This window comes from Anabrus simplex, chromosome 13 (genome assembly GCF_040414725.1).
Source record: "Anabrus simplex isolate iqAnaSimp1 chromosome 13, ASM4041472v1, whole genome shotgun sequence".
Taxonomy (NCBI): Eukaryota; Metazoa; Arthropoda; class Insecta; order Orthoptera; family Tettigoniidae; genus Anabrus; species Anabrus simplex.
In genome coordinates this window covers 84,790,575-84,817,366 of record NC_090277.1, presented here as the reverse complement: position 1 = coordinate 84,817,366, position 26,792 = coordinate 84,790,575, and the positions used below count along the sequence as shown (strand labels likewise).

Below are 26,792 nucleotides of genomic sequence, written 5' to 3'. Positions count from 1 at the left end.
TTTTTTGTCTCTTTGAAGCAATCATATCTTTGGTTCTAATTGAGGTACGGAGTTTAGTTTGGCCTCAGAACACTCAGTGGATCAAGCTCTTTCATTTCAGATCTTAACTATTCAAATTGGTTGATTCTGAGGAAAGTTATGAGTGCACATTCAATTTGACGTCTTATTTCTTCAACATTTTTTCTCATTGAAGCAATCATATCTTTCGTTCTAATTGAGCTACACAGTTCCTTTTGTTCTAAAAACACTCAGTGGATCATGCGCTTTCTTTTGAGGTAAAAACTACTTAAATTGGTAGATTCTGAGAAAAGTTATGAGTACATTTGTCTCCATGACGAAGATCTTTGAAGGACTTTTTAACAGTTCGGCGCGCAAAGTGTTTTGTCTGTTACCACAGCAGATCATGTGCTTTATTTCATTAACTCGAAACTTTGCAAATACATCCGTGAGAATAGTAACGAACAACACCATACTTTGTACATTGCGGGCGGAGCCAGCGGGAAACTGCTAGTCTTTACGTGAAGATATTGCTTCTTAACTGTGTGCAACCCGCTAAGAACATTCATTTGGTGATTTGATTTTAGTATTACACAAAGTTGACTGGATTTAGGTTGCTCGGTAGAAAACTAGTTACAAATAAACATAACGAAACAAAGGCCATAAGGGAAGGATAGAGTTTGTCTGTTCCCGTAGTCAGTAGTTGTGAGCTCTTGGAAGGGAGTCTCCAATACGGCGAGTTCCACAGCTCCGCATAGCAATTCTGTGCCAGTGAACGACTCGCCTACATAATCTATGTAAGGCCATCGATTTTCTGTCACCAATTTAAAGAAATACGCGCAGGTTTTTTTCCTCTTATGAAGAACGTCCGGCTAGATATTTTCTAAGTTGTGACCTAGATAACAATTCAGTGCAATTATCTTTATGTGTGGTGGTGGCCTACTTTACTATTCGTATTCGAGGCCTGGTGCATAAAAAAATGTTTTCCGGGGTCGGGGTGCAAGAAAAAAGGCATTGCAGGAAGTAGTTCATCATCTGCGGAAGAGGGGCGGAAGGCCTGAATATATACAGCAGTGATCCAAAACATATGTCATATTTTCGTCCGTGAAAACTGCTAAAACATACTTTGTAAAATTTGTAACCTAAATATGCCTGAAGTTAGGTTATCTTCATTCCATTATAACTTACTTTATACTTCAAACATAATATCCCTATTACGAGTCATCTGAAATCTATTAATGGCAAGAAACTCTCAAACAAAAGAAAATTGCCAGGAATTCTTTCCCTCATGCAGTAATACATTACAAAGTTGCCAATTTTGAAATTAGAGAAGGATTATCGCTTATGTTCATTGCTGATATTCGTGACATCCCCCCAATTCTTGTCGCATTCCATTCAACACGCTAAAGAGTTTCGAAATGTTTAACTTCCGAAAACACACCTCTTTTGCCGAATTCTTACTGTGATTTCTTTACTCGGATCCCATTCTTGCGTTTCTTCCAAGCAATTAATAATCTTTCTTTCTTTCTTTCTTAATCCGTTTACCCTCCAGGGTTGGTTTTTCCCTCGGACTCAGCGAGGGATCCCACCTCTACCGCCTTAAGGGCAGTGACGTGGAGCATGAGACTTTGGGTCGGAGATACAACTGGGGTGGATGACCAGTGCCTCGCCCAGGCTGCCTCACCTGCTATACTGAACAAGGGCCTTGTGGGGGACGGGAAGATTGGAAGGGATAGGCAAGGAAGAGGGAAGAAAGCGGCCGTGGCCTTAAGTTAGGTACCATCCCGGCATTTGCCCCGAGGAGAAGCGGGAAACCACGGAAAACCACTTCGAGGATGGCTGAGGAGGGAATCGAACCCCTCTACTCAGATGACATCCCGAGGCTGCGTTGACCCCTTTCCAGCCCTCGTACCGCTTTTCAAATTTCGTGGCAGAGCCGTGAATCGAACTCGGGCCTCCGGGAGTGAGACTTTGCCTCTCTGTTGAAATTCACTCAGAGAGCATTAAGAAGTTACCATTTTGTAGCTTTCTTCAGTTTTGATACATACCCCCCTCGCCCTTGCCCGCTATTCCTACACACCCGAGTGCTTTTTGTTGTCAGTATATTTTTTGCCCCCCATTTCTAATTCCCAATGGCCGCTACTGGGTCCTACCGTCTATCTCGTGAGTCTACCTTTATTAAAAGAAAAAAAAAGATTGCTAGATAAATTCCAGTAATTATAAAATGGTAACGTTGTTTAGATGAAAGCAGAGCTGTTACGAAGCACCTCGACCCTGAACCGATTACTGCTCATGTATAAGCGATGAAGCCTCCACGTTGTCGATTGCTCCATCCATATTTATGAGACATCAGCGACCTTTAATCTCGTGCGGGATACAGTCGAGCAGCTGAAGCTGTCTCTTGGTACACTGACATTGAAGTATATCTCATTTCTTAATAGAGTTGGGATGTATAGTCACGAAAAGGTTAGAATGCAATTGTTCCACTCATTGGCTGAATGGTCAGCGTTGACGCCTTCGGTTAAGAGGGTCCCGGGTTCGATTCCCAGCCGGGTCATCGTGTTTGATTAATTCTTATGGCTCGGGGACTGGGTGTTTGTGTTTGTTCCAACACTTTCCTCTTCATTTTTTTACAAGTTGCCTTACTTCGCACCGACATAGATAGGGCTTATGGTGACGATGGGACAGGAAAGGCCTAGGAGTTGGAAAGAAGCGGCCGTGGCCTTAATTAAGGTACAACCCCATCATTTGCCTGGTGTGAAAATGGAAAACCACGGAAAACCATCTTGAGGGCTGCCGACAGTGGGGCTCGAACCCACCATCTCAGCATACTGGCCGCACTTAAGCGACTGCAGCTATCGAGCTCGGTCCTCTTCATATTCAGACAACACACCACACTTCCAACCACCACAGAAACATGCAAAAGTGATTACATCCTCCCATAGAAGGTTGGCGTCAGGAAGGGCATCCGGCCGAAAAAACAGGGCCAAATCCACACGTGATACACAGTTCGTACCCGGGAGCCCATAGGTGTGGGAAAAGCGGTAGAAAAAGAACAAAAGGTGAGAATTCAATTGCATTTGAACAAGCCGCAAGTACGATTTAGCCGCTCGACAGTTAGGCCTATGCCGGTGAGTTGCATCTGATAGCTCAGATCGCTAATAGTTACGCAAATCTCAGTGCAGCACTGTTGTGCGGGTAGGAAACACTTGCGCCTTGCTCAAACAGGTTTGCATTCTAACTTATTAGTACCTGTAATTTCCATCTCTGTTTATGACTGTGACAGTAAGGAAGCTGCTGATGTATGGGTGCGGCACGACCTGTGCGTCTCCATGTTTCTCATAGGGTCGATCGTGCTGCAATAGGAATTTCTGGCCCAGTGAAGAAAGCAGTAGCAAACTACCTCACCCTTCATATTTCGTACTATCACACCCTGTGGGTGGGGATGGTAGAATTTCGAAAGAGGCGACTGGTGGTGGCGGTGATTATTGTTTTAAGAGGGAATACGACTGGCAATCATCCTCAATTAACACTAACCGGAGGGAAAAAAATGCAAGGGGCCGGACACTTCGAAAAATGAAGGTATCGGCGAGAGAAAGACAAGGGCCACGAAAGGCGTGAAAATGAAAGACTCTCTAGGACTTGAATGGTCTAATACCGTTGGGGTTGGAAAATAACAAGACTTGACCAAGGGAGGTCGGATAGGAAAGTGAGGAGCGTGGCACAAGTAAGTGGATGCAATGCTAGGACTCAGCTAAGGGCCCTGTGGTCACCAACTCACTCTCCAAAGTACACAGCCGCTGGTGTCCCTTTTAGTCGCTTCTTACGACAGTCGGGGGATACCGTGAGTGTTATTCTACCACCCCCACCCATAGGGGGACGGTGTTACGTGTCAAGGCCTGAGTCTTTCATTTTCTCACACTTCATGGCCCTTGTTTTTCTTTGGCCAATCACTTCATTTTTCGAAATGTCGGACTCCTTCTAGTTTTCCCTCTGATTTGTGTTAATAGACGATGGTGGCCAGTTGTACTTCCTCTAAGAACAATAATCAGCACCTCCACCATCATCTCTTCCATTTTTCCTTTTCCTTCTGATCAGGGTTTTTTTTTTAGCTTGTTATACATCGCACCTACACAGATAGATCTTATGGCAACGATGGGATAGGAAAGGATAGGATGAGTAGAAAGGAGGCGGCCGTGGCCTTAATTAAGGTACAACCCCAGCATTTTCCTGGTGTGAAAATGGGAAATTACAGGAAACCTTCCCCAGGGCTGCCGGCAGTGGGATTCGAACCTACTACCTCCCTAACGGCACCGGCAACTCGCTCGGTGGTTAGTATTAAGTGAGGATGGTAGCACAGAAGCACTTTTTAAAACAATAGTCGCCACCATCCATTACTGCCGCAATTGTAGAAAAAATAAGCCTTCAACAACGGGTAAACAAGCTAGTTGAGAATTTTGACATTTTCCCCACTGAACAAATGTGATTATAAACTCTATTTATTTACGATAAGTCGCTACTTTTGAATGTTGCCTGAAATAGTCTCGCACAGTAACGTTACAATTAAGCCACACCTCGTTACTCCCAAGAAGAGATTACTTCTGGTTGCGACTCGCCCATGATATCATCTTGTAGAGACCTGGAGCGTGAACAGAACAATCTGACACTTGGGCGTACAGTCCAACATTAGAAAAACTTAGATATTGCTGTCCGTATTGATTACGACGTACATGGCTTTGTGGATTATCTGTAGGAACATAACAAGCTCCACAATTTGTCTTGAGAGAATGTGACCTTAAGTTGTATTTATTTTGACTATTTAGCGATTAGCAAAAAATAAGTGATTCTTTTCTCATCTAATGCACGCATAAAGTGTTTCACGAAACATTCTTAAGTTAAGCGCGAGTTATATTTTACCTACAGCTTACTGACGACGTGAAGTGTTAAGTGAACCGTGTGCTGTGCTGTGCTGTGCTGTGCTGTGCTGTGCTGTGCTGTGCTGTGCTGTGCTGTGCTGTGCTGTGCTGTGCTGTGCTGTGCTGTGCTGTGCTGTGCTGTGCTGTGCTGTGCTGTGCTGTGCTGTGCTGTGCTGTGCTGTGCTGTGCTGTGCTGTGCTGTGCTGTGCTGTGCTGTGCTGTGCTGTGCTGTGCTGTGCTGTGCTGTGCTGTGCTGTGCTGTGCTGTGCTGTGCTGTGCTGTGCTGTGCTGTGCTGTGCTGTGCTGTGCTGTGCTGTGCTGTGCTGTGCTGTGCTGTGCTGTGCTGTGCTGTGCTGTGCTGTGCTGTGCTGTGCTGTGCTGTGCTGTGCTGTGCTGTGCTGTGCTGTGCTGTGCTGTGCTGTGCTGTGCTGTGCTGTGCTGTGCTGTGCTGTGCTGTGCTGTGCTGTGCTGTGCTGTGCTGTGCTGTGCTGTGCTGTGCTGTGCTGTGCTGTGCTGTGCTGTGCTGTGCTGTGCTGTGCTGTGCTGTGCTGTGCTGTGCTGTGCTGTGCTGTGCTGTGCTGTGCTGTGCTGTGCTGTGCTGTGCTGTGCTGTGCTGTGCTGTGCTGTGCTGTGCTGTGCTGTGCTGTGCTGTGCTGTGCTGTGCTGTGCTGTGCTGTGCTGTGCTGTGCTGTGCTGTGCTGTGCTGTGCTGTGCTGTGCTGTGCTGTGCTGTGCTGTGCTGTGCTGTGCTGTGCTGTGCTGTGCTGTGCTGTGCTGTGCTGTGCTGTGCTGTGCTGTGCTGTGCTGTGCTGTGCTGTGCTGTGCTGTGCTGTGCTGTGCTGTGCTGTGCTGTGCTGTGCTGTGCTGTGCTGTGCTGTGCTGTGCTGTGCTGTGCTGTGCTGTGCTGTGCTGTGCTGTGCTGTGCTGTGCTGTGCTGTGCTGTGCTGTGCTGTGCTGTGCTGTGCTGTGCTGTGCTGTGCTGTGCTGTGCTGTGCTGTGCTGTGCTGTGCTGTGCTGTGCTGTGCTGTGCTGTGCTGTGCTGTGCTGTGCTGTGCTGTGCTGTGCTGTGCTGTGCTGTGCTGTGCTGTGCTGTGCTGTGAAAATGACGGCACACTGTTTTGTTATAACGAGTTATAACAAGAAGAAACAGGAAAACAAACATTTATTTTTGCCACCAAAAGACGAGATGTTTTAATACTGGTTTCGAAAGCTATACTACGTCAAGATTTGCCTTTAACCAACAAAAGGGTGTCGTCGCGATTGCGAACAGTTTCGACTGCGGGCTTCAAGTTTATCAATCTGTAAAAAATGGAAAGGAGTCACAAATAGTAAATATGGGCCTAATGTATTTTAACGAATTTGCATTTAAAGCTCAAATGAATCAGACTTGAAACTTAATATATAGGTATACATATTAAAATTATTAAAATCTGTTAAAACTAAGTTCTGTTACACACTTCCAGTAAATAAATTTCCTTTGCGCTTATTCCTTTTCTCCATCAAACAAATCCGTGTGGCAACATCATTTTAACTCATTCTAAATTGTCTGTAAGTATAACCATGCAATAAAGCACATGGCTTACCTATTCCTTAATACCACAAGAACGATTAACGAACAGAAACAGGCAAACGAACTCAAAACAGTGGTAAGACAACTAGAGCAGAAGTGGATTGGTAAGAGGGATGGCGAACCTATGACACGTGAACACTACTTGTGAGGCACGTCAGGCAACATACTAACATATTATAATGTTTTTAAGGACACTGGGTGCTCCTGAATATGTGAATTATGTACATTATACTAAGCATTTTCTCGGTTTATGATGAGGCTTCTTGTAACATGTAAAAAGCAGTTTGTGCTGAAGTGGATGGTGGTCATATTATGGTATTTGGGGTTATGAAATCTGGAAAATAAACACAAATTTTAAAAAATAAAAATCAGAGAAAAAATAACCTTGGTTCATTCAGAAACCATTATCTCCGTTTTCTTCAACCAAATGCTCTTTAAATTTTTACACACACTGATAATGGATAATATCAGCTTAGTAACCTTTTGGTTTCATTAGAATTACTATAGAATCTAAGAAAAATATGATTCCCTCTCAACTTTTTTTTGTTTTTTACATTTCGTGAATTGATTCTTTTTTCTAAGCCTGTTACTAAAATTTGGGAATTATTTTAGGTTAACATTCAAGAACTCTATTATTTAAGTTCATGTAGAAAATATTAGCTATCTATCTCAAACGGTTTCAGAGTTACAGGTACATAAATATTCAAACTGTATGGTTACGGGAAACAGCTGCCAAAGATAACAGTATATTTTTTGCATAGCTACCTTAACTTCAGAACATCGCAACTGCATAATCTACATCTTTATGTGATTCTTCTTCTTCCCCTATCCTCTTCAGGCTCTTTTTTCTGCTGCTTGCCCCTTGGTCATCAGTTCAGTGAACTTTTCTGCTTCCCGTACACGGATCTTGTCAATAGTGAAGAGAGAATATTCCATGTTGGGTCCACTCTTCCAAGTTCCTCAAGATATTGATCCTAGCTGTTGTATCACCATTGAAGCAGATTACTGCATCAAAAACACCCATCTTGAGAGCATTTAGTCCTACAAGAACATTTTTGGGTATCCTCTCCCAAATACAGTGATTAAAACACTCATTGGGATTCTGAGTGCCCCCATGTAAGCATTTGGCTGGGAGTTTTACATCACTCAGATCCCTTTTAATTGGTTTAATGACAAGAATCACTGCCTCAGGAAGTGAATGTTTATGATACCAGTGATTTTTGGTAACCACACCACGAATCACTACCCTTCGGGCAGAGTTCATGAACGGACTGATTATTTATGGCGACGATGGTAGAGGAAAGGGTGGGAAGGAAGCGGCCGTGGCCTTAATTAATGTACAGTCCCAGCATTTGTCTGGCGTGAAAATGGGAAACCGCGGTAAACCATCTTCAGGGCTGCCGACAGTGGGGCTCGAACTCACATTCTCCCGGATGCAAACTAACAGATGCGCGTCCGTAACTCACGGCCAACTCGCCCGGTGCCTGACACGTTCAGGTTATGGCAATAAATTTCAGTGCCTGGTATTATAGCTTCAGTTCATTAGCAGAAATAGGTCAACGACTGTCTGTTAAATGTTGATTTAAGCTATAAACAAAGAAAGTATACAGTAAAATAAAAATTTACTGTTAAATTAATTTAAGTTGATTTCACCGGGAACTGCGATCTTTTGTTTTATATCATCTATATATTTGATAAGGAAACTCAATCACTAGTTGGTAAGTGGATAAAGTATGGCACAGACTTCGTCACCAACGAAACAAGAACAATTTTAATGCATTTATTAACTATTAAAGCACGGTACCAGAAGAGTCCTATCCTCGCCGCTAGATGGGAGCTTCATTCATTCCATCCCTGACCCGTTCAAATGACAGGAAACAGGCTGAGAGTGTCAAAAGCGCTGTAACTGACAGTTACACATCTCACGTATTTGCAATCAGCTGTCACAGTTATCGCCCGGCGGCGATACTAGCGCCACGTAACGACAGAACATACAAAACAACCTTAGCACACTTTCTCTTCTGTTCGTAATGATCGAACTACGTTACGATAACGGAACGACTTCTGTGTAGGGGAGAAGTGAAGCCCCTTATCGACTAGTCATGAATGCATCGCTGAAACATACAAGTGCTTTTCAGGAGACCTACTCTAACGCACGTGCATTCAGAATATCCAAACGCTCTTGTTCTTTTTATAAGAAAGAATCTAAAGAAGAAAAGTGACAGGCATTCACTAAAATTTCCTAGCACTATCATATTTTATTCGCTTAGAATTAGATGCCTTGTTTTCATTGTATGGACAAGGATATTGTCTTGTGCCGACTCAGATAGGAATAAGCGTCGTGCACAAGGAAGGCAGATGATTTAAAACATGGAGCCACTGTCTCATAATTATGTGAGCAAACGTATGTGCCCAGGCATGAGCTCAACAACTAGATTGAGAGACAAGGAAATGAAACATGAAAATCCACAGACTGTTTCCAGACAAGGAAATCATTTTTATTCTGTGAAGTATGTTGAAAGGTTGAAACGTAGATCAAAAGTCAGGCAACTCGATTTAATTATGATTACACATTTAGCTCTAAATGCAATGTACTCATACAAAAGCGTAGTTTCACAAAAGGAGCTTAGATATGATCAAATCGCAGTCTGAGTACAATGGAGGCCTATTCTTCTTTCTTCGTTACACGCATTCAAAGAGCATGTTTGAACTTGTTCGCTGGCCTGATGGTTGTCGCCTTCTTATCCTCCCAAAATCTCTTCATGAATGCACTGTGTTGCACTTTGCGTTCTGTGGACCACTTCCTACCAGTTTTCGTCTTAGGTTTCTCCACGAATTTGTGCTTGGCTACTGTTGTAACTATGATCTTCTATGATGTCGTCCGTGATATTCATTTCTTGGAGGTCCACCTTAGTTTCTTCTAGCCAGTTTATTTTGATCTTCTTTGAGTTGATTATTTAAATAATCTTTTGGTGAGTCTGTCGCTGTCCATTCTATAGATATATTTCGTGCACGGCATCAGTGAACCTGTCACTTAATGAGTAGAAGTTCGCTGTTGTCCTCTTAATCTTCTTCTTCTTCTACCGCTTTTCCCACACCTGTAAGGTCGCGGGTGCGAGCTGTGTCGCACATGAGTATAAAGGGATGTAATCACTATTGCGTGTTTCTGTGATGGTTGGTAGTGTAGTGTGTTGTCTGAACATGAAGAGGAAAGTGTTGGAACAAACACAAACATCCAGTCCCCGGGTCAGAGAATTAATCACACGTGATTAAAATCTCCCACCCGACCGGGAATCGAACCCGGGACCCTCTGAACGGAAGGCCTCAACGCTTATCGAGTCGGATCCGCTGTTCTCCTCTCAATATTAATATGATAGTTTACCTTGTGAACGTGGCCTACTTACTGTATGTAACACTTGACACAGACTACTACAAATCGAGTTGGCTGAACGGTACGTGGGTTCGATCCTCAATATCGGCAGCCATGAGGATGGTTTTCCGTAGTTTCTCATTTTCGCACCAAGCTGTACTTTAATTAAGATCACGGTCGCTGTGTTACCAGTCCTGTAGTAGTATTTTCCTATCTCACCATCGTTATAAACGCACCCTGGTTAGCGCGACGTTAAACGACTAGCGCAATTCATAAAGCCCCTGACACTAACGTCCCCGAGAGCCCTGCAAATTATGACGTGACACGCGGTCAGCGTGGCGAATTTTCTCGGCCGTTATTCTTGGCTTTCTACAACGGGGCTGCTATCTCACAGTCAGGTAACTCCTGGTAGGCAGAGTGGACCTCGAACCAACCTTCAGATCAAGGCCAGGAATCGAACCTGGGATCTCCGAGTAAGAGGCAGGCATGCTATCCCAACACCGTATGTCTGGCACAGGAAAAAGAACCAGTAGAACGCAAGTCAAACTCAGAAAGCGTATTATTCCATGACAATGTAAATTAAAGCAGTTCTCGCACTGATTTTGTCATCATACTTCAGGATGATAATAATAATAATAATAATAATAATAATAATAATAATAATAATAATAATAATAATGTTATTGGCCTTACGTCCCACTGATACATTTTTACGGTTTTTGGCGACGCCGAGGTGCCGGAATATAGTCCAGTAGATTTTGTTTTACGTGCCAGTAACTCTACCGACACGAAGCTGTCGTATTTGAGCACCTTCAAATACCACCAGACTGATCCAGGATCGAACCTGCCAAGTTGAGGTCAGAAGGCCAGCGCCTCAAATATATGTAAATAATTATGTGAAAACTAAAAAAATAAGTTTAGGTTTTTCTCGATCCTTTTGGTGCAGCATAAATCTGCTATTTCCAGTCACAAGAGATGAAGTTATTATGAACTCGTTCATTTATTTAACGTTGACATGTCAAATTGATGGTAGGGTGGATCCATCATTCATAACCATGCACTGACATTCGTAGATGCCATGCATCACCACGCGTAACAGTCCCGACTACTCTACAGAATCAGTGTAAAAAAATTCGACTGTTAGACAGCGCTAGCAACATACGGTGGCATTTTTCTGAACTACATTTTGAAAGTAAGGTCCGGAGATGTTCTGTCTTTCTTTCTAGTATATCTTGAGTTCTCACTTCGGCGCTCAAGTCTTGCGTTGTTCTCTTTGGAGACAGATAATCTTCTTAACATAGATGGCTACCATGAGCTAAACATCTGCCTTAACCTGATTCCTGGATAACACTCTACCCTGGTTCCCTTTTCTCCACACACTTTCCCCACATGTCTAACAACGGAATCCCCCATGACCAGAGCCTCAACCCTACCCACCTCATTTGATCCCCTCCCCTCCTGGTCAGACCCATCTTTCTTGACAGCTGCAGAAACTACTGCCTCCTCCCTTTTCTCCCTCCCATGACCCTGTTCCACCTGTCTTTTCCTATCCTCTACCCTACATTTACCTTTCCTCCTACTTCCACACTTGTCAGCAACAGATCCCTGTTCCTCATTTTCCCTCTGTTGTTCTATCTGCAGTGAGTCGTACCGATTTCTCACAGACATCTGTCCTGAATTCTGATCCTGAATAGAGCCCTTAGTCTGCAATCTCCTTTCGCTTAAAACATTACACCACCTGTCTTCTACAATTCCCCCCTTTTAATCCCATCCCTCTTTTATACCTGCTGTAAACTGTATATGTTTGAGGGAGGCTTACATTCCTTCCTCTTCTCTGAGAGGATCCTAATTATCTTCCTCAAACTCTCCAACTCTTCCCTCATACTCCTTAATGCCTGGCCACGTCGTTTACTTGAGATTGTGGAATTAACCAAACCATCGTAGCAACACGAATTAAAATGTCCATTTACCATTTCCACAGCGAAATGTCGTGCTTGGCAGTGCATACAGATTTCATTTAATAACACTACCCTGAATAATGCAACGCATGTTTCATAATAAAGGACTTTTTGGAATAATATACTGACATGTATTTGTTTGTTTCTCGCTTATTAGAACCAATATGGAGCAACAACCAACATTCTCGTGGTAACTTGATTTCACTGAGCCATCTGTTGGACTAACATAGAAAGATTTGCATAGACAACTTTCACAGATCTCCCGGGCTTTCAGCGGAGACAAGTTTCATAGAGCCATCTACCGGCGAATACAGTGAACTGCAATGGCCTAATAATCATCATATTATTTGAATACTAATGTTATTGGCCTTACGTCCCACTAACTACTTTTACGGTTTTCGGAGACGCCAAGGTGCCGTAAATTAGTCCCGTATGAATTCTTTAACGTGCCAGTAAATCTACCGACACGAAACTGTCGTATTTGAGCACCTTTAAAGTTCATCCAACTTTGAGTAACCATAAAATCAAATTATTAAATCATCCCTCTAATAACTGCAGGCGAAGGCTTACCCTAACCCGCAATACATTCTGTACTTAGCAGGTTGCTAAGCGACTAACACTTTCATTAATATTCTGATCTTTAGAAATGTGATTGCATGCTGCGATGATTGAATACTACATGTCAAGCCAGAGAGTATACACTTCCTCTGACCACGGAAGAATACTATTCACTGCTAAATACTCTTTGATTTTCTAACCTTTCCCAGCTTCCAAATATATTCAAAAGATGGCGAAACGTTCCTATTAACGTATATGCTGCTAAGAGAAAAAAGTCTACGTACAAACAGACCCCATCATGACATACGGCTTAGATATTATCTGGGAACACCTAGCTACACTAGAAAGAAAGTTCTCTGCTTGGCAAAAAACGCTCCTTCGAGCCTAACCTACAGTATGAGCTCACAAGACAACTGTTCTCTATAGAAGAACTGCGATTAAAAATGCCACTGCCTTTTACGACACTACCAACTTTTACATCAAGAATTGCAGGATAAAAAAGCGAATATATGGATAGATTTTTACCAAACAGACGGCATGATGACGTCAGAAATACGAACTGCGGCGTGCCATTACGTGCTTCTAATGAAATGTTCATAAAACCATTGAAAAGGGCAGGTAAAACAATATGAATACGATAGGCATATCAAGGCGAGTTAGCTGGGGAGCAGCGCGGGTCCCCTAGTACAGTTTTAAAATGCGTTCTCTCCCTCAATTTGCTCCTCAGTAAAAGTCAACAGGTTGACCATATCAACGAACTGGAACTAACTGTGCAGTGCTGTTGAGATGTCACCTCCTATTGATCCAGACCTTGAGCTGAGCGCTGGGCCAAGCCTCGCTATAGTGTGGCCCTTCCCTCCTCTCCTCTACACTACTCCAGCATCCCTGCAACCAATCGATATGACCGCACTGCGAGTCCTCTTTCCAACACTCGTCCGGACAAAAGTTCATCTCGAAAACTTTGTTCTTATTTTCTCATAACGACCGACGACGAAATAAATGACCTCCAGTAATCACCAAAAAAAAAAAAAGTTTTCTTTATATTCAAAGATAATAGAATAATAATAATGTTACTTGCTTTACATCCAACTAACTACTTTTTCGGTTTTCGGAGACGCCGAGGTGCCGGAATTTAGTCCCGCAGAAATTCTTTCACGTGCCAGCAAATCTACCGACACGAGGCTGACGTATTGAAGCACCTTCAAATACCACTGGACTGAACCAAGATCGAACCTGTCAAGTTGGGGTCAGAAGACCAGCGCCTCAACCGTCTGAGCCACTCAGCCAGGCGTAGATAATGGAAAACGTAGGAAAATATAACTTAATGTATGTCTACTCCTCAGTTCTATTTCCTGATTCGGGGTGGAGGGTGAAGTGAGATTATATTTATGCTGTGTTTTTACGAGCAGATCCCCTTCCTGACGCTAACCTCAGCTGACGTGCCAATGAAGATGAAATTAATGATGCTAATGAAATTAGATCAGAAGGTGGAAGGAATTGGTGAATCAGCTGTAGCCTATAAGAACTGTCCCGGCATTTGCCTGGAAGTCCCCCTGTGTTTGCCTGTCGTAACAGGTGACAAAAATAGCCCCAGGGGCTCTGGACTTGGGAGCGTGAGTTACCGACCGTGGGGCCCTTAACTGAGTCCTGGCATTGCTTGCAATTGTGGCAGGCTCCTCACTTTCATCTATCATATCCGACCTCCCTTGGTCAACTCTTGTTTTCTCCGATCCCGACGGTATTAGTTATCGAGGCCTGGGGAGTCTTTTGTTTTCACCCCGTTTGTGGCCCTTGTCTTCCTTTGCCCGATACCTTCATTTTTCGAAGTATCGGATCCCTTCCATCTTTTCTTTCTTATTAGTGTTACATAGAGAACGGTTGCCTACTTGTACTTCCTCCTAAAACAATAATCACCACCACTTTGCCAAGTCAAAATGGAAAACCACAGACAACCATTCTCAGGACAGCCGATGGTGGGGTTTGAAACCACTCCCGTACCGAATGAAGAGTTAGGCTCCATACCCGTAGTACGTTAACACGCCCGGCATCTCTGCTTGGTGATAAATATAATACCCAAATTGCGAAGCTGAGTGGCTCAGACGGTTGAGGCACTGGCCTTCTGACCCCAACTTGGCAGGTTCGATTCTGGGACTAAATTCCGGCACCTTAGCGTCTCCAAAAACTGTAAAAGTAGTTAGTGGAACGTAAAGCCAATAACATTATTATTATTATTATTATTATTATTATTTATTTATTTATTTATTTATTTATTTATTTATTTATTTATTTATTTATTTATTTATTTATTTATTTATTTGCTAGTGGCTTTACGTCGCACCGACACAGACAAGTCTTATGCCGACGATTGGATAGGAAAGGCCTAGGAGTGGGAAGAAAGCGGCCGTGGCCTTAATTAAGGTACAGCCCCAGCATTTGCCTGGTGTGTAAATGGAAAACCACGGAAAACCATCTTCAGAGCTGCCGACAGTGGGATTCGAGCCCACTATCTATCTATCTATCTACATATTATTATTATTATTATTATTATTATTATTATTATTATTATTATTATTATTATTATTATTATTATTATTATTATTATTATTATTATTATTATTATTATTATTATTATTATTATTATTATTATTATTATTATTATTATTATTATTATTATTATTATTATTATTATTATTATTATTATTATTATTATTATTATTATTATTATTATTATTATTATTATTATTATTATTATTATTATTATTATTATTATTATTATTATTATTATTATTATTATTATTATTATTATTATAGCATAGCAGAAATGACTGGACTGCAAATATCACACAGTAAGACTGAATTTATGACCAACATCAAAGAGGCTCCCCAAATGTTAAAGTTGAAAGAGGGGAAAGTCAAAAGAGTAAAGAGCTTCAAGTATCTTGGAGAAATAGTTCAAGAGAATGGATCAGAGAAGCTAGCTCTGATAGAACGAGCGAGAAAAATGGAAACAGCGTATCAGCTAACTAGAGACACCTACCACAAGAAAGCTTTGTCACATGGAGCCAAATTAAGACATCTGGACACAGTCATCAGACATGAATGCTTATACGCAGCAGAAACATTGGACATGATTGGAAAGGGAGATCTAGAGAACATCAGGAAGAAAGAGAGGAAAATGCTCCGGAAGATCTTGGGGCCGAAAATGAAAGGTGGGGAGAGGAGACTTAGACCCAACAAAGAACTATACCAGAAGACAGAGGAAGTCGTCGTATTGATGAAAAAGCGAAGGCTTCAATTTTATGGACATCTACAGAGAATGGACACCAACCGACTGACAAAAAGGATTTTCAGCTTCTTCAGCCTAAGGAAGACGGAACCAAAATGGTTTCGGGAAGTAAGGACCGACCTGGCCAGGATAGGACTAGAAAAAGAGGACGTACTGGACAGAAACAAATTTAGACAAAAAGTGAAGGAGTTCAAGGGTTTCCAGGAGACTGGGGAAGAACTTGTGAAGAAGAAGAAGAAGAAGAAGAAGAAGAAGAAGAAGAAGAAGAAGAAGAAGAAGAAGAAGAAGAGAACCTACACAGAAGAACAGAAGAAAGAAGTCAGTGCAAGGATGAAGAAGTACTGGCAGAATGTGAAGTCAGGACTGGTGAAAAATAACGTAAAGACTGTAAAACGTGGTCCGTAGATGGCCGGAACGATAATAAATAAAATTATTATTATTATTATTATTATTATTATTATTATTATTATTATTATTATTGTTATTATTATTATTATTATTATTATTATTATTATTATTATTATTATTATTATTATTATTATTATTATTATTAAGTCTACCAGGCCTCGCCCTTCCACCTGCTCATGAAGGAAGTTGGATTGTGTGGAGATCTCTCAATCGTCTTCGTTCTTTGAATATTTGGTTTGACATTGTTTTAAACGCAGCCGTCACAACGTACGACGTCCGTGTACCACCTCTCCGAGAGGACTGTAGCCTACATCACGTGCCTGAGTTCACTAAGCGACACTTACAACTCATTCTCTGTCTTTGCAGCACGACGGCATCCCACTCAGGCTTCCACCAGGTGGCGCGGATGATGGATTCGCTGATCCTGGACTCGTTTTCCCCGTTCACCTTCACCAAGATCACTACCACCCACCGGCCGACAAGGACGACAACTAGGAGGTCAGCGGCCACCCAGCACCCGCAGCGACCGGCCAACCACAAGGCGAGCGGGCCGGGTCCTGTGAGGGCGCACCACAACCCCATACCACAAGGTGGGTCCGCATCCTCTTCACATTAAATACTGGCTCGTCTTCCTTCCTTTGGCAATACAGAAGAACATCATTAATCCGGACCCCATTAGTCCGGGCTTCGCTTAATCTGGACAGCCGTTTAATAATAATAATAATAATAATAATAATAATAATAATAATAATAATAATAATAATAATAGCACTGCTATTCACTGCTCCGTCATCACATCTGAACTCGTCTCGACCTTCCTTTCTCCTTCACCAGCCGACTGGTGCCTAATCTGCTGATGTTTTCCATCCCTTTCCTGTAGTTTGTTCACCAACCACACACGTGACCATCTTCCGTTCCGAACAACCAGCTGCTGACCTCAGATCTTGCTGCTTAGCCGGCCATAAGTATTTCCTTGAAATTCTAAAGTCTTTAGTTGCTTCAGTACCCATATCGCTCTTCAACCACACTTCCCCTCCTTTTAAGTTTCCTTAGCACAAAGTCCGCCATCACGGTGGATAACAGCGAAAGTTTCCCCTATTCTATATAAGCCGTAAATGTCCATCTCACTAAAGTTAATCTTCATTTTGTTCTGAACCACATCCACCACCTTTTACATTAGGTCCACTTTCTTTTCTCCCACGGTTCCTGGTAACCGTTAGCTCCTTAACCAGCTCCTCCTCCAAGTTTTTGATCTTCTTCTCAGTATTCTCTTCTATATTACTCTCCAATTTCATCTTCAGCTCTTTCATCTCCTCTTTGATGCACAGCTTTATATCCTTTGATTGCTCCTTTATCAACTCCCTTACTTGTTCCGTTTGACATGCTTCCTTCACCATCTCCTTTATCGCCTCATTTTCTTCCCATCCAGGAGAGCCCACTGGGCCTTACCTGGGTTCATCTCCACACCCCCTATTGTTAGCAACACTGCTGATATCCGCTCTTTCACATCTTTCATCTTCTTATTCTTTACCTCTTTACTCTTCCATCTGCTCGGCCAGCTAACTATCGAAGTCCTATGTTGTTGCAACGTGTTCCCCATTCCTCAGCACTCACTCAGCACATCCGTACTCTATCAAGACTGGTAATAATAATAATAATAATAATAATAATAATAATAATAATAATAATAATAATACATAAATGCAGTTAGAGTATAAAGTTGAGTTACGAGCACAGAGCAGGAGATCGTTGAAAGTGTGATCGCTGCACTGAAACGGAGGAATATGACCAGGATGAAGCAGGTCAACTCTAAGCGAAAACTTAGTGAAATTAAAGACCAGCTAAACATTGTCATTAAATACATTGAAGATAACATAACTCCATGTTACGAACATTTCAGGGATCTGTGTGAGTTAATTATTAAAGATATTAATGTCAAAGGAAGACAAAAAAAGATCAGCGTATCAGGTGTAGTCAGTGAAGGTGTGCCTTGATTGCTATGTTCTACAGTTATTTTGTATTTTGTACAGTCTAATACTTTATTGCATTATATCGTGTATACTAAATATCCTTTGTATTTGTTAAATTTAAAATACTGTACTGTGCTCGTTCATATTACTGAACAGAGTGTTTAAATACTTGGTTCATTTCATAAGTTATTTTGTTTAATCCGGACTACCTGGAGCCTCAGTTAGTCTGGATTAATGAGGTTCTACTGTACCTCCATTCTTCCAAGTGTCGGATCTCCTCCGTTTTTCTTCTGACTGCTGCTAATAGAGGATGGTTGCCCGCTTTAAAACACCAATCACCACCACCCACTTACTTACGCCAGTCTGCTCGGTTGCAACTTTCCTGTTCGACCCCTCTTGGTCTTGAAGACTCGTCATTCCACACGGGATAAATGCCATTAACCAAGACTTTTTTGATTCGTTATATCGAACTAAGGAGTGCGTTTCAACTTATTATCACTTGCTTTGTTCTTTTCTTCTTTTCATCCCAATATCTCATCATCCCCTCGCTGTGTTCGTTTTTACGTTGTTTAGACCATTTTGTACTTAGTCGAGTGAGCTTTACAGAAAATTTGTGTTTGTGAATTAAGGTTCTGAAGTTTTGTCTAGCTTGAATGGTTCCTTCATTAATGCCAATTTCATTCGCGTCTTCTACTAATTTCCTTTAGCCAGTTATTGTGATTTTTCATTGATAAGGCTAAGTTGAAAATTTCTTCTGTGAGCCTCTTATTATCGAGTCTATGTAAGTGACCAAAAACAGTAATCACCGTTTCCTGATTGTATGATTCCAACTGTCACTGGAACTGTCACCAATCAGGGTAGGGACGCGAAAACTATGGAATCGACATTCTTCTCTCTACAGCGTATAAATTCTGAACTCTCGTTATCCTAATCTCTTTGATTTATCATCATATTCGTCAGATCATCTTTATAACATAAGATTTGTTTCTGACCAAATAAAATTATTATTATTATTATTATTATTATTATTATTATTATTATTATTATTATTATTATTATTATTATGTTCCAGAACCCAGAGGTGGTGATGATTCTCGTAAAGGAGGCAGTGCCGCCCCAGGTACTGTAGCAGCAGACAAGTGGGTGGCTTCCCTGAGGAGAAGAGACCCCGAGATACAACCTGCTCTACCCGCCATCAACCCACGGGGACGGTCAGTTTCAGTTCTAACAAGAGTAACAGATATATCCGTCGCTAATATTACTTTACTCAAAGTTACTTATTCATTAAGTGATGATTTTCAGTTCATAATCTCTAAATACGAAATTTTCCGGCTCCGTGGTTAATTGATTAGCGTGCTGGTCTTTGGTCACAGGGGTCCCGCGTTCGATCCCGCAGGGTCTGGAATTTTAACCGTAATTGGTTCATTCCCCTGGCACGGGGACTGGGTATATGTGCCGTCTTCATCATCACGTTGTCCTCATCACGACGCGCAGGTCGCCTACGGGAGTCAAATAGAGAGACCTGCACCTGGCGAGCCGAACTTGTCCTCGGACACTCCCGGCACTACATTTCATTTCATTTCAGTATGAAATTGAAATGAAGTATCTGTCTGCCTTCCGAAATGGTTTGTTTGTCCAACCCTCGTCCCCTTTCCCTACGGGGTCGCGTATGAGGTGAGATGAATCTGTCGTGGCGGGTTTTTATGACCGGATGCCCTTCCTGACGTCAACCTCATCAGGGGAGTTAATGAGATGAAATGAATGACGCGATATATGATAGTAGGGAGAGGGTGTAATCCGGTGCCGGCACATAGCCTACTCCTGTCGAATAGCACCAAGGGGTCTGCTCAAGGCTTCACGAATCCGACGGACGAATCACCATTAACAGCATCATATGCCCTCACTCCATATGAGCACTGCGGAGAGGTTTGGAATTTAATCCAGGCTTTTGTCACGCAGTCTAGTGATTATAAATTGTATACCACCACCTCCCCTACCCTGCCGGCCAACATTCTGATGGTGAAGTTTTTTCGACCAACGGGACTCGAACCGGCTAACCTCGGTGTCAGACCGTTTAGACTTCAGCGCCTTAACGATCACGGCCACCAGGCAGGCTTCTACCTTCCGAAATGGTACCACAACTAAACTGCTGGACGGAATTTAAGAGTAGCAGCAATTGGGAATTAGGAGTGTGGGGGTGAGAGGCACAAAAAATATAGACAAGAAAGGTACCCATGTATGATGGATATAGCGGCGCATGGCGGTTGGGGGGGGGGGGGCGAGGTGGGTAGACATCAAAATTGAAAAAGAAATGTTACGAAATGGTAAGTTTTTGATACTCTCTGAGCGAATTTCGATAGAGACGTAAAAGGTCGACAGTCTACCGACTTAAGTGCGCTTACCAATACTATACAGCAAAGCTTTCACAAAAGGAACAATAATACACATGTATTACAGGTAAATAAAAGGCCGGGCTGAGTGGCTCAGACGGTTAAGGCGCTGGCCTTCTAACCCCAACTTGGCAGGTTCGATCCTGGCTCAGTCCGGTGGTATCTGAAGGTACTCAAATACGACAGCCCCGTGTCGGTAGATTTACTGGCACGTTAAAGAACTCCTGCGGGACTAAATTCCGGCACCTCGGCGTCTCCGAAGACCTTAAAAAGTAGTTAGTGGGACGTAAAGGAAATAACATTATTATTATTATTATTATTATTATTATTATTATTATTATTATTAGTAAATAGAAGTACGGCGTGATTATACAATTAAAACGTTATTTAGTATTGACTTCACACTAAGAAACTAACAGACACTAAGTAGAACTACACAGACATATTGTTGTTGTTGTTGTTGTTGTTTAAAGAGGATGTGGACGTGGTTTCCCGTAAGCCAGGAATATCTCCGACTCCCCACAGATCGCTTTCCTTCAGTTTTCCCTCAATGATGAGTTGGAGAAGTTTTTTTTTCTAGTGGCTTTACGTCGCACCGACACAAATAGGTCTTATGGCGACGATGGGACAGGAAAGGCCTGGAAGTTGGAAGGAAGCGGCTATGGCCTTAATTAAGGTACAGTCCCAGCATTTTCCTGGTATGAAAATGGGAAACCACGGAAAACCATCTTCAGGGCTGCCGACAGTGGGATATGAACCCCCTATTTCCCGAATGCAAACTCGCAGCCGCGCGCCCCTAACCGCACGGTCAACTCGCCCGGTGGAGAAGTTCGTATCATTCACCTTTCATGATGTGCCTGATGCACCTTGATGGTTGTTAGAAGCTCTTTGTTATTTAACAAGTTGAGGACTTCTTCACTGGTCTTCCTTTCTACTCAGGATATTCGAAGCATTCTTCTCTAGAAGTACGTTTCGAAAATTTCGGTCTGCATCCCCAGCAAAGGGAAGAACGTCCAGCCTTCAAAAACCATACATACAGAAGTGAAGGGAAAGCATCGCGTCGATCAACGGCTGCTAATTTCCGATGACCACCAGCCATAACACATATTATTTAAGTCGAAACTTTCTTAGTTAGGAAATCTTATGTCTCCCTTGCAGGTCGTGAAAGTTACTCAACACATTATGCATTCGTTCTATCTGTTTCTCGTCCACTGGAAGCGGAAACCTGCGAAAAGCTGCGATGACGAATTCGTACGAACACGCACGAAAACGGCCGAACGATCCAAACCGCTGAATTCAAGGGAGACTGCGTCCATTGGAACCGGCGTTGTTCGTCAGTGAACGCACGAACACCTGCGAACTATCCAGATTGGTTTAGATTTTTCGGCCGAAGAGCTGCATTTTATCATCAATGCTGAAAAGGTGGGTACAAGGTGGGAAGTATTTGTGGGATGTGTAAAAGTTGTTATGGAGTGAGGTGGCGAGAGACATGGGCGAGCCAGATAAATTTAATTTTATATAGTTTATTCACTTTATCCGGTATAGAAATCCAAGAATAATGGCTGATAGGATCCGTCGTGCTGACCACACGATACCTCGTAATCTGCAGGCCTTCGGGCTGAGCAGCGGTCGCTTGGTAGGCCATGGCATTTCGAGGCTGTTGTGCCATGAGGTTTGGTTCGGTTTATTCATTTTATACCACTTCACAGAAATTCTCCAGCTTCTCATTTCAAAATGAATATTGCTTGCCCCAAATTTACAGCTAGACGTTTTTCAGGTGAAACAATTTCTTGAAAGTTATTGTACTTCTTGTCATATGTATCGAAATGTTTCACATGCCATGCGAACATAATCAAATGTCTTTCGTCCTTTTCCAGATCAGCCCGTATATGTGACAATTCACCAAATATTTGTCTTTCGATTTCCGATAACATCATTTACCCACTCCCGTCTCTTTTTTCTGAGATCTTCTCGCTAGCAGACACGTATCTAATGCATAGAGATCACATAAATCTTCAGAAGACGCCGTCATCTCATACATACACCTACTAAATAACTCGGCCGAATACGCAGCCAAAGGACGATAGCGTACGCACGATTCTGGACGAACAGACTTCGCACAGGTTCGTCCGAATTCGCAGTTCGCAGGTTTCCGCCTCCAGTGGACGAGAAGCCTTTATCTTGGCGTAGCCGAGCGTTAGCTCTGTAGTCGAGTGCGCCGTGACTACGTAGGAGAAGCTACCCTTCCTACATGTCTGTTATGCGCATCGCATTGCCGAGATTGAGCGCCGTGATGTAAATTGAATATGCTTCACTTACTGCATTCCTGTAATGCGGGTGGTATGTGTGATTACACTTTGTTTGCTTTTTGCGTGAAGCGCCGTGACGTACCTCGTGTAGGCAAACCACACTACAAATATGCTAAACTGGTAGTAGCAGTGACAGTGAAACCACTGAAAAATGAAACTGCGTATGGCTTTTAGTACCGGAAGTGTCCGAGGACATGTTAGGCTCGGCATGTTCAGGTCTTTCGATTTGATTCCCGTAGGCGACCTGCGCGTCGTGATGAGGATGGAATGATGGTGAAGATGACACGTAAACCCAGGCCCCGTGCTAGAATGCTGGTTAAAATTCCCGACCCTGCCGGAAATCGAACCTGGGACCCCTGTGACCAAAGGCCAGCACGCTAACCATTTATCCATGGAGCTGGACAGTGAAACCACTGACAGATCGGTATTTTAGAGGCGTCCATAGTCTCCCTCCTGTGGGTGAGGGCGGTAGAATAAAATTCACGGTATCCCTTGCCTGTCGTAAGGGACAACTAAAAGGAGCTCCAAGGGCTCGTAACTTGGGAGCGTGGGTTGGCGTCCACGAGGTCCTTAGCTGAGTCCTGGCATTGCTTCCACTTACTTGTGCCAGGCTCCTCACTTTCATCTATACTATCCGACCTCCCTTGGTCAACTCTTGTTCTTTTCCGACCCCGACGCTATTAGAACATTCGAGGCCTAGAGAGGCTTTCATTTCTCATGCCCTTCGAGGCTCTTGTCTCTCTTTGGCCGATACCTTTATTTTTCGAAGTCTCTGATCCCTTCCATTTTTATCTCTGATTAGTGTTATATAGAATATGACTGCCTAGTTGTACTTCCTCTTAAAACAATAATCATCACCACCACCACTCACAACAGTCCGCAAAACTGCTCGCAAGACGATTTTGTACCGGAGACGAAATTTATGCAACCTGTGGGGAATGAACTACGCGTAGATCAGAAGCAAATTTGAGGAGTGTTTCCAGCAACATTGTTTCTCTTACTTGTAGCAAGAAAACGGGTGGCGGGAAGAGTAAGAACACACGGGACGGATGGACAGCGTAAGGATGAACCTTGCAGTTAAGGGAGGGACATAGGAGGACGTAACTAACAACAGAATGTATTTCAATAAGACAGACTGGAAGATGTTCACCAACAGTACTCGAGAAACTGGAACTGTATAATAATAATAATAATAATAATAATAATAATAATAATAATAATAATAATAATAATAATAATAATAATAATAATAATTTCGTGTAGCTATTTCGTGTGGCTATTTCTAGCCGAATGCAACCCTTGTAAGGCAGACCCTCCGATGAGGGTGGGCGGCATCTGACATGTGTAGGTAACTGCGTGTTATTGTGGTGGAGGATAATGTTATGTGTGGTGTGTGAGTTGCAGGGATGTTGGGGACAGCACAAACACCCAGACCCCGAGCCATTGGAATTAAACAATGAAGATTAAAATCCCCGACGCGGCCGGTAATCGAACCCGGGACTCTCTGAACCGAAGGCCAGTACGCTGACCATTCAACAAACGCGTCGGACTCCTCGCATGATAAAAGCGTATGAAACTTCAACAACATAAACTACATTACATCTTATACAGCTCTTATTATGTACAGCTTTTCGATACATATTAATAATCAAGGGAGTTCTCCTTAATATTGCTACACCACTGTATACCAATCAAATGATATCACAGAAATTTTGTTTGGCCGCTTTTTTGCGATGTCGAGACAAAGAAAAACATAAACAAAAAATTAACTTAACCTACAGTATGTTCAACTTTGGTATGGTGAAGTATGAGCCAAGAATTTGAGGTGCACAGATAAAATTACTTTCTCCACTATGTTAAGAAAGAAACCAACTTCGTGTTTCAGAAGTTCGAACACGAGTCAAGCTGGGCTGGCTCGTAAGTCCCGCTCCGTAGACCGCCTGCCTCGGGGGATGAGGGCACCCTCTCTTCGGCCCGTGGTCAAGAAACTATCTCCAGTGGTGAGCTCAGGGAACAGCAGCAGCGGAAGTTGTGGGAGTGGCGGGGATGTGGATGTGGCGGGGGACGATGAGCGTGAAGAGAGGGTGTTCAACCCTGCGGGGTACGAGCCGCATCTGGTGGAGACGCTGGAGAAAGACATCCTTCAGAGACATCCTGCTGTACAGTGGTGCAAAGTGGCGGGACTACACGAGGCCAAGGCTATCCTCCAAGAGGCTATGGTGTTACCTATCCTCATGCCGGACTTCTTTAAGGTAAGAGGCTATGGTGTTACCTATCCTCATGCCGTACTTCTTTAAGGTAAGAGGCTATGGTGTTACCTATCCTCATGCCGGACTTCTTTAAGGTAAGAGGCTATGGTGTTACCTATCCTCATGCCGGACTACTTTAAGGTAAGAGGCTATGATGTTACCTATCCTCATGCCGGACTACTTTAAGGTAAGAGGCTATGGTGTTACCTATCCTCATGCCGGACTACTTTAAGGTAAGAGGCTATGATGTTACCCATTCTTATACCGGACTTCTGTAAGGTAAGAAGCTATGGTTTTATCCATCCTCATGCCGGACTTCTTCAAGGTAAAAGGCTATGGTGTTCCTCATGGCGGACGTCTTTAAGGTAAGAGGCTATGGTGTTACCCATCCTCATGCCGGACTTCTTTAAGGTAAGAGGCTATGGTGTTACCCAACCTCATGCCGGACTTCTTTAAGGTAAGAGGCTATGGTGTTCCTCATGCTGGATTTCTTTAAGGTAAGAATAATATTTTTGACATAATATTTGGGCTTATGCCGTGTCAAGAAAACAAGGTGAAATTCTTTACATTTCACAGAGAACTTTGCTCTGCGTCTTCAGAAGAAAATCTCGACTGTCCACGAGGAGGTATTCTGCAATAATGAGGGTTTGGATCTATAACCTCAAGATTACGGGTTCGATCCCAGCCGGGGTCGGTGAAGTTTGCATGGTGGCAAAAAATAAAATGCATGCCATACCTTACATGGTAAAAGAGTAACAGGCCGTTTCCACGCGGCAAACTTTAATTCAGCAATACACCAACACCCTCGCTCCATTTCCTACATTCAGTTGAGTCGCCATTGTGAGCGTGCCTACATTAGGTGTTCGCTGGAAACTCGTGCACGAGAAGGACGTTTTAAACATTGTCTTTGAGTTGCTATGAGTTGAATGAACGTTTGCTACGAACTACCAAAGTCAAAAAGGTAATGTCATTGTAAAATGTTGCTTCAATATCTCCTAAACGAAGCATTTCCGGGTATAGATTAATAGGACATTTTCACCTGGTTTTAGTGTGAAAAACCCGCCCCCGCCATTTCTACAGGTATTTATGATACAGTCTATGTATGTATGTATGTACCTTTGTAAGTATGCATGGTCATATTCGAGTCTGTGATTGTTCCAGGGCATCCGACGGCCGTGGAAAGGCGTGCTGATGGTAGGTCCTCCGGGCACGGGGAAGACGATGCTGGCCAAGGCGGTGGCTACGGAGTGCGGCACGACCTTTTTCAACGTCTCCTCCAGCACTCTCACTTCCAAGTACCGGGGCGAGTCCGAGAAGTTGGTCCGCCTGCTCTTCGAGATGGTGAGTGGGCATACACCTTCCACCATTGAAAATTAGACCATCTTATAAATTCTACTACTCTGATATTATAACCCCTATCAAAATGAAACTCCGTGTCTTATATTTGAAAGTTGCTCCAGTTCGCCTGGTGGCCATGATCGTTAAGGTGTCAAGTTTACATAGTCTCACACCGTGGTTAGTCGGTGAACTACCAAAGTCAAAAAGGTAATGTGTCATTGTAAAGTGTTGTTTCAATAATACAGTATCTCCTAAACGAAGCATTTCCGAGTATAGGTTTATAGGACATTTTGGCCTGGTTTTAGTGAGAAGAACCCGCCCCCGTCATTTCTACAGGTACTTATGATACACTCTATGTATGTATGTATGTATGTATGTATGTACATGTATTCTGATATGTAAAAAAATCACTATCAGAATGTTGGCCGTCAGGGTAGAAGAGGTGGTGGTATACAATTTTTAATCACTAGATTG

At 42.9% G+C, this 26,792-nt stretch overlaps 1 protein-coding gene across 1 annotated transcript in view; it reads left to right on the top strand.

The window, feature by feature from the left end:
• kat-60L1 (katanin p60-like 1) overlaps nt 1–26,792 on the top strand; it is a 59,228-nt gene that overhangs the window by 9,342 nt on the left and 23,094 nt on the right. The window contains exons 2-5 of the mRNA XM_068230063.1: nt 16,429–16,652; nt 19,135–19,243; nt 24,617–24,983; nt 26,142–26,321. Of these exons, the coding sequence (XP_068086164.1) occupies nt 16,429–16,652; nt 19,135–19,243; nt 24,617–24,983; nt 26,142–26,321 (880 nt within the window). The remainder of the gene's footprint in view (nt 1–16,428; nt 16,653–19,134; nt 19,244–24,616; nt 24,984–26,141; nt 26,322–26,792) is intronic.